Source organism: Sinocyclocheilus anshuiensis, unplaced genomic scaffold (assembly GCF_001515605.1).
Source record: "Sinocyclocheilus anshuiensis isolate Anshui unplaced genomic scaffold, SAMN03320099.WGS_v1.1 scaffold3132, whole genome shotgun sequence".
NCBI lineage: Eukaryota > Metazoa > Chordata > Actinopteri > Cypriniformes > Cyprinidae > Sinocyclocheilus > Sinocyclocheilus anshuiensis.
Window position 1 is genome coordinate 30,750 of NW_015554059.1, and position 9,699 is coordinate 40,448.

Sequence of the window (9,699 nt, forward strand, 5' to 3'; positions counted from 1 at the left end):
AGAGAGAGAAAGAAGAAGGGAGAAAAACAGACATACAGACAGATTATTGTAAAAGATGAGCTAGTATGTTTGTAGCAGCTTGTCTTTACGTATGTACAGAGAAAGATCATAGTTGGAGAGATCAGAACAAACAAGCTCATGCTCCTTCATACAGAGAGAACAGCCAAGCACACACACCCAGAGAGAGATACAGAGGGTTAGAAATAGATGATGCCGAAAAGTGCTTCATTTAATTCAAATGTGAGAGTAGAGAGAGAAGAAAAGAGAGGGAGATGTGCGTGTTTGAGAGAGGAGAGACAGAAAGGCTTGATTGAGAGGGACAGAAGAGAGAGATGTGTAGAGGGAGGGTGATGAAGTAGATGAGATAATGACGAACAGAGGAGAGTGAGTGAGTGAGAGAGAGAGAGAGGATAGAGTCGCAGACTGACACACACAGAAAGAGTGCTCATAAAAATCAATGCAGGAGTCTGAAGACCTGTCCTTCAGTAAGAAAAGAACGACAAGTGCTGGATCAGAGATAGAGAGAGGCGCTCTTGTCTAAATATATCACTGAACATTAATACCTACAAAGCTCACAGATTTCACTTAACGTAATTTAAAGCTGAAGACAGCAATTTTTTTTCTGTTATATATTTCCTCCTATGCTGTACTGACACAGCAGTTCAACCAAAGGCATGAGTTTGGGGTGAAACCGCCTGATTCCCTGACCAATATAGCAGACAGGGGAAGTGCAGAAGAAGAAACAGGTTTGAAAATCGTATCTTCAAACATAATTGTTGACACTAGTGGCACAGAAATGACAAAATTTAACTTAAATTGAATGAGAGGATTGTGTTGTTGTCCATATTACCATGAACACACTGTACACGATATCATAATTGCCTGTATTTAGTTTAATAAATGTCTCCAGAATTAATTTGAACGATGCAAGTTCTATATTCATTTTTACATTTTATTAAAAATAATATTTACCACCAACATAATTCAACATCCGTCTCACCAAATTCCAATGAACAAAACTATTGATTCACACTTTTAGAAAAGGTGGCTTATACCAATATTCAATAATTAGTTATGATTGATAAGTGATATGACATTTACACTAACACTTCAATTTAAAAGTTGGATCTGTTGGATAAAACTTGGAACAATAATCAATAGAGAAGAGCGGAATTCAACAGCATTGAACACTGAACAGAACAGAACAGAAGTAGAGACTGTACAGTAGAACAGAAGAAAACATATAGCATAAAGTATAGCACAGAATATAGTAAAATAGAATAGAATAGTAACAGATAATAGAATAAACACGGGAAAGTGCAGCACAGTAAAACAATAGAAGAGTTTAACGTCCAGTAGAGTGGAGAAGAATGTACAGTAAAGAAGAGCAGAGTAGAAGAAAGTGGAGTAAAAGTGGATGAGATAATGTTGAAAAAAGTGTACCATTTCAATTGTACAAATAAACCCTGATTATTGATCTGTTTCCAATAGCTGTTTATATACTGTATATATATATATATATATATATATATATATATATACTGAAGCTAATAAAAGAAAAAGCTGCCAATATAGCTATGGCCCCTGTTGAATGTTCACTCATAAATACATCACATTATAAAAGCTAATGGCATATTTTCATATTGGTCATGCAGTTAATGGTTCATGTAGAAAGATTGTTTCTATTAGATTATTGTTATTATTAGATTGTTTCCTGTTACTAACATCATTACAAATTTATGAGCTATCTATTTTTTGAAGGTTTAATGAAACTTCATTTAAGCGAAAGAGTAGATAAGAATGAAAGAGTAAATTAAATAAAAAATAACTCTGTGAATGTGTGTGAAACAGAGATGGAAAGCAGCTTTTCAGAAGTCTGTTTGTGTGTGTGTGTGTGTGTGTGTGTAGATTGAGGGTGGCTGACTCACAGCTGAGTGTCTTTCTCACCACAGCCTCAAAAGGGAAAGTGTTCCACAGAGCCTAATGGAAACCACTCTGCCTGCTTTTCCCTTCAGTAAACCTCTCCCTTTTCTCTCACTTACTTCAGTCTATCTCTGTCATACACAAGAACACACACTCACTCACGCAGGCAAACACACTGTTCCTAAAAACAGCTGCACTGTTCCCATTTCAGCTTAACAAGTCAACAGTGCTTAACCCTTCCCTCTACACACACACACACACACACACACACACAAACATCCTCTCATTACTTGTCCACTCACATACTTTCTCACACACACAAACACCCTCTGACTGTCCCCTTAACATGTGCTAAGTAAAAACACAGCTTTGAGTTGTCAAGGAAACAGCAATAAATACACACAGTGCTCTGTCCATGCTCCATTTTCCCTGATAGATCTGTCTCACATCCTGTCTCTGTCCTTCTCTCTCTTTCTCACTCTCTTAGGCTGCTCAGTAATTTACTCACGTCTCAGAGCTCAATATTCAGAGCTGTGGGTAATAGAGCAGTGGAGAGAAACACAGTATAGTAAGTAGAGCAAAGAGTAAAGTTGAACATAAAGGGAACAGAAACAGCATAGTAGAGTGTATAATGTAGAACAGAGAAGAATACAACGGCATTGAATAGTACAGAGTGGAATAGAGTAGGGGTGTAACAGTTCAGATTGCTCCCGGTTTGTTTTTCGGTTCACCGTTTTAGGGTCACGGTTTGGTTTGGTATGTGCTATGTTCAGGGAAAAAAGACCATGGTGGGTGGGGGGGTCGGAAGCGAGGGCGGACGGCAGTATGTACCAAAAGTACCGCGATACATATCATGTGTGGTGTATCGCTTTTTCCGGTTCGGTTTGAATATCGTTACACCCCTAGATTAGAGTAAAAGTGAAAAGAAAAAAAAAAGTCAAATACGGTAGATTAGAATGGGACAGAGTAGAGTGTAGCACAGAATTTAACAGAACAGAGTGTAGCACAAATAGACCAGAACAAAGTACAGTCAAGTACAGTGGAATAAATAGAACAGATTAGAATAATGAAAGGGTAGAGCAAAGTGAGGTAAACCAGAATAGATACAGTGGAGTAGAATAGAACAACATAATAATAGAATAAACTGAGTAAAGTAGAATAGAATAGAGTGAAATACAGCAGCATTTAGCAGAACAGTAGAATAGAGTGGAGTACAGTAGAATGGAACAGAATTGAAGTACAGTATAACAGAATCAAACAGTATAGCATAGAATATAGTGTATTACAATAGTATAGTAAAAAATATATTAAAGACGGGAGAGTGGAGCATTAAAGTGGAGTATAAACTTGCCAATTTGGCCATATCTATTAATTGGGGGGGGTAAAGTTTAGCAGAGTGGAGTACATTAAAACAGAATAGAACAGAATAGAATAAACTGGGCAAGAAAATAACAGAGTAGAATATAACACAGTACAGTGGAGTACAGTAGAATTAAATAGAAATTAAATAGAATAGAACAGACTGGAGTAGAGCTGAATAGACAGAATGGAGAAGAACAGAATAGAGTAGAAAAGAACAGAATAAATGAGCACAGATGAGTGTACAAGTGGGCAAGGACAACATACAAATACAATTTAACTGAGTAGCGTAGTAGTGGAGTAGCGTAGAATTAAATAGAACAGAACAGAACATAATTGAAAAAAGCAGAAAACAGCATAAATGAGCACAGCTTAGCGGAGTACAAACAGGTACGTACAACAAAAAAGAATGTAGTAAAGTACAGTTGCACAGAATTAGAGTGGACTTGAATAGAACGGAATAAAGTAAAGTGGAATAGAACAAAGTAGAATAGAATAGAATGTTCGGTTACAGCAGTCAGCTCGGTAAAGCTCTCTCCAAGATCATTCTGTGTTCCCATTATACTTGATTTGTAAATACTATGATTTTGCAAAAATAACTTTATCTTCTTGCTGGAGTTTAATGTTTTGTTACTTGCTACCGGGTGTCTGTGAGAACAAAACACGGGCGTAGAAAAGACTATAAATTGTTTTTAACGTGCACAGTAACTGAAATTTAAAACTGTTAAAAGAAAGGCTCAATAACTGTTGCACAGATATAATACACTACGCATCAATTTCTCTTCCCTTTGTGCTTTGCAGATTTTAACACGAAGCGCTTACAATGTGCGCACATTGTAAGCGCTTCTGATACATTTTTGTCATAGATTATAAATATACATAGGCCTATATTTTTTCATATTTGTTTATTTTATTTTTCTTTATAATTAAGTAGTCTGTATCTAGTAGATTGTGAAAGAATGATTATCAGTTCCACACACAGAGATATATAAATTCTTCATTTATTTAAATGAGGGAAAAAAACTTCACTGGTATCGGATCGGAATCGGCCAATACCGAACCCTAGGTATCGGAGGCAAAAAAGGCGGATCGGAGCATCCCTATTTCAAATATCAACATTGTTTGGCAAAAATCGCTTAGTGCACCTTTAAACCACTGTAACAGTGCATTAAATGACACATTTAATGATTATTCTTCAACCCAAAAAAAAAACAATTTTTTTACATTGTCAACTAACCACCATGAACAATATATATTTAGATCTGAATAAATTTGCTTTGATGTAAAAGAAAATCAAAATAAAATAAGTATAATATATATATATATATTTTTGGATAAACCTTATCATTCAGTTTGAAGATTTCTCCAGTACTGGCCCATGTATATTAGAATATTAGAATGATTTCTAAAGGATCATGTGACCCTGAAGACTGGAGTAATGATGCTGAAAATTCACATTTACATCACAAGAATAAATGACACTGTAAAAAAAATATTAAAATAGAAAGCAGTTATTTTAAATTGTAATAATTTTTCACAATATTACTTTTTTTAACCCTGCAAAAATGCTGAGAATATTCGATATAAACACTACAGAATATATTTTAGAGAACATCCTCTGAAGACTATTAGATCGGGGGTTTTCAACCAGGGGGCCACCAGCACCTGTCAAGGGGGGTGCAGCATCAGTTAATTCAGAGACATTCCCTTGAGGATTTATGAATATGAGTTAGCAAATCTTTAGCCATCCACTAGGGGGAAATACCAGGGGCGGTTCTAAACCCTTTTTAGGTGGGTTTCAGCCCCCCTATCTGTCACCTTAGCCCCCCCAAACTATCTTAACGATCAGGCCAGTGCTGCTTCCTCAAGAAAGTGTTTAATTCTCACGTGTTTTAAGTCTTGTCAGTTTAAATATTAAAGTAATTTTAAGCCATTTAAGCCCAAGACATCTCAGTGCGGAACGCACGCGCTGTGATAAAGCGTTTCTATGCGCACCGCTCACACACCTGAAGTGCACAAACAGATAGCCTTCTCAGACAGCAGGTGAATACCAAAAACTTGGGGGGGCGCATGACCTAAAAGGTTGAAAACCCCTGTATTAGATGATAAGCCTCACTTTCAATACTGTGCTGTCTGCTCTGTTAGAGGTTGTAGTTTATATAGAAATATTGTTATAGAAATCTATATTCCTGTGTTTACATCGTAATGCTATTTTCCAACAGTGTTTCCCCTGGAAAGCTATATTTAAATTGACTTTCAGCCGTTTAGTGAATATATTCAACAAGTTTTATCACATTTTTTTCAATGCCATAGGATTAAATGGTCATTTGCAATTAAACAGACTGTCTGGGACATACATTCCTAAAGGCGCTCTCACAAATGCTAACCAGCGCTACAAACACACAGACTAATTAAACCAGTAATGACTGGGAAATGTCATCATACATCACACTTTTATGAGGAGGTCTGAGAAAGCAATGACACAAATCACATCTTCAGCAAAAAATGTAAGACCTACAGCAAGAGAGAGAAAGACTGAGCATGGAGATTTATTAAATACGGTGGTGTTGACGGTAAATAAAATTCACTCTATTATTGTTTCAGCATAAACTGAAAAGGTGAGAAAAGGCTAAATGAATTATTTCACACTTTAAAATATAGCTGTCAATGCAAGCATATATATCAGCATAGCTTTGCTCTTATTCATTATATTTAAGGTTCTTATATTGATATTTTATGAATGCGTTTCATTCATGTCACAAAACACTCAATGTCTAAGTAATTCAACAGCTCATGTTCTAGAATTCCAGTAGCCTAAAGAGGCAATGACTTGACCTGAGAAGAAAATTATTTCTAAACTTTCAACATTTATATGCAGTGGGCTATAATTTCATCACACTGTTATTTAATGAATGTCAATCATACATAGTTACACAAATGCAACAACAAAACACCCACACACAGACGAATCTGAATAATAACAACTTGCGCACACACCTCAAATGGCTGAAGCTCCTCCTTTTCTGTGTAGAACTCCAGCTGTCTGTCAGAGATGAACTCCACCACCGTACAGCCTCCTACGCATGACTGACCAATCAGAGGCCGGAATCTCTGTAAAGCAAATATCACAACCAATCAGTCTCATCACTTCGTAAGACGACAAAGTCATCACAAACTTTTCAAGACCAGACAGTCTTGAACTCATGATTTTTATTTTTTTTTTAACAAAGAAGTATTTTTGCTTTATTATTAGATCAGGACAGTTATCACCCTGACTCCACCTCCCAAAACACACACACACACACACACACACACACACACACACACACACACACCAAGCGTCATACCATCGACCTATGCACTTTGTAGTAGGTGAATTACATACAGTACATAACATGTTGAATGTTATCTAAGAATTCAAGTTTCCTGAAAATAAAAAACATATCATGGGTTCCATAAAAATATTAAGCAGCACAACTGCTTTGCCTATGATAATAAAATAAATGTTTATCGAGCACAAAATACGCATATTAGAATGATATCTGAAGGATCATGTAATTGAAGACTGGAGTAATAGCTGCTAAAAATTCAGCTGAATAAATTACATGTGAATATATATTCAAATATAAATCAGTCATTTTAATCTGCAATAATATTTTACAATATTATTGTTTTACTGTTTTTTTTTAAATAAACAAATGCACCCTTTGTGAGCATAAGAGATTGAATGATTTGAATGAATTTTAAATAAAAACAACTACAAAAACAGGGAAATTAAAAATGTCAAGTCTTCGACCTATGTGCTATGTAGTGGTTAGCTAGTGAATTACATACAGTAAGCATGTCAAACCCATTAAACTGTAGGACTGTCCAATGTGTGTGTGTGTGTGTGTAAATATCTTGTGAGAATTCAGTTAAACTTCCATTGATCAAGTCATATTCTCTATGCATGGTTTTTATTTATATAAATACTAGGCCAACACAATCAAAGTTTCCATGTCTGGCTGTCTGTTTTGTGTGTGTGTGTGTGTGTGTGTGTGTGTGTGTACTGGTATATATGGTTTATGAGGACACAAATGTGTATAATGACATGGGCACTACAATGTAAACATGGTTTATAAGGACACTTCCTCTGTCCCTGTAAAACAAAAGCCTTAAAAAACATATAAAACGGTGTTTAATGAAATTTTAAAACAGCGAGTAGTTTCCTGTAAGGAGTAGGTTTAGGTGTAGGGTTGGTGTAGGGCGATAGAAAATACAGTTTGTACAGTATAAAAACCATTACGCCTATGGAGAGTCCCCGTAAACCACAAATGCAAGTGTGTGTGTGTGTGTGTGTGTGTGTGTGTGTGTGTCGATGTGTATTATGTAACACAAAAATGTTCATATCTCTGAGGTATCCTGAAGTGAACCCTAATCTACATGCGGCCACAGTGTTATGGGATGTGCATGTGTATGGGGGTCAGGTTGTGCCGACATTGTGGGGACCAAATGTCCAGCCAGTGTGGAAAACGACTTAATAAACATAATAAATAATGTCCTAATGAAAATGCAAAAAGGTTGGGGTTAGGTCCAAAGGGATAGAAAATATCAGTAGCTCGGTATAAAAACCACAGAAATCCATGGAAAGTCCCCAAAAAGATCACATATGTGTGTGCTTTTGCAGAGGCCTGATGCATGTGATGACTGGTGAGAAGCCAAACATCAGTCATCCAAAACCTCAATTCACAAGTACTGTGTGCCTGTCCGACTATGTATGTGTGTGTGTGACTCATAAACCAAGAGCTGGAGGGTAAGGGGACAAACAGAACGTGTGTGAGCTATTTTTAGACACTCTACTGTGTGCAGTGCACTCACAAACACTCTGTCACACACACCGCGCACAGTTACACACCTTTACCGCACTGTGGTTTGAGACTCTGTTCTGTCAGTGAGGCAGACAGAGAGAAAGGACAAACAGTCAAGACAAATATTCTTTTGCAGAAACAGCATATCGACTTCACTACGACATAAATCGAGGCACAGTAAACACATTTAACACATGCACACACTAACAGATGAACAAATACAATTCTGCAACTAAATATTAATGAATAGAAAAATATAAAATACTATACATAAAAGAATCCAAGGTGAAGTGAACGACCAGGTTGATATTTAACCATTTTGTGACTGTTGTCATAGGCTAGTTATAAAAGAAGTGCTAGTCCTTTTTTCTGTTGGTTACAGTCCGTATAAATAAACTCCATTCCATGTTTTTACTACGCATTGAATTACAGTTACACTGTTATAACGCTAACATACTCCAGTAACATTTTTCTGGGAGAGGACCCAGCCACATTCTTTTTTGTAGCAAGGACATTTATAATGATTCTATAAAGATTTCTGTGACACTCAAGATTGGAGTAATGACTGCTGAAAACTCAGCTTTACCATCACAGGAATAAATTACATTATAAAATGTATTAAAATAGAAAACAGTTTGTGACGAGTGGGGCGGGGCTTAGAGCCGTGGGAACAATTAAACATAAAACTTTAATAAACAAATACAAAAAGAAAGTAAAAGCAGCAGCCCCTCACGGACGACTGCCACATAAAACATAAAACAACAAAGTCCAGGCCTGGTCCTCTCTCGTCCTTCACTGTCGTTACTCCTCCTTTTATCCTTCCGTAAGACTCGAGACCGGTGAGTGGCACAGGGGTCGCTCACTATCATTTACTCCACCGGCCTCACTCCGTTCCCACGGCTCTCGGCCCCGCCCCACTCGTCACACAGTTCTTTTGTACTGTAATTATATTTCAAAGTATTATTGATCAAATTAAGGCAGCCTTGGTGAGGATAAGAGAGTTCTTTCAAAAACACACACACACAAAAAAAAACGTACCAACCCGAAACTTTTCAATGGTAGTGTATTTTAAGTAGGGGTGCTCCGATCAGGATTTTTGAGGCTGATCACCGATCGCCGATCACAGAAAGCAGTATCTGCCAATACCGATCACTGATACCGATCTTTTTAAAGCCTTCTTTTTATCATTTATAACTATTTATAGTGATACTCCAATCAGGATTTTTAGACATTTATTCAGGGCCTGAATTTCATTTTTGAAAATGGGGGGAATTTCCCCTCTTAGGTGACTCTTGTGAGAGTGGGAAGCAGCTTTCATACAGGAGTCCGCTACTGATCCGTGGCTGATTACCACAAACACAACATTTATCCATTATTTTGATTTCAAATCCAAACATTGTCACTGAAAATGCTTTTTCAGTATTGCAATTCTTTTTTTACACAGTACAGTAATACAATCTTTCACAGACATGTTTAAACACAATAAATATAAGCAACACATCATTCAATGCTTTTTACTTTCGCATTTACTTCTAGATTTATATATTAAGTTGCTCAAGCAAGTGGCAAA

The 9,699-nt window shown here is 36.6% G+C and overlaps 1 protein-coding gene across 2 annotated transcripts in view; it reads right to left on the minus strand.

Annotated features, from left to right (window-relative positions):
- LOC107668541 (probable JmjC domain-containing histone demethylation protein 2C) overlaps positions 1-9,699 on the minus strand; it is a 67,924-nt gene that overhangs the window by 27,493 nt on the left and 30,732 nt on the right. For both annotated transcript variants that reach the window (XM_016460451.1, XM_016460450.1), the window contains exon 3: positions 6,280-6,393. In XM_016460451.1, the coding sequence (XP_016315937.1) occupies positions 6,280-6,393 (114 nt within the window). The remainder of the gene's footprint in view (positions 1-6,279; positions 6,394-9,699) is intronic.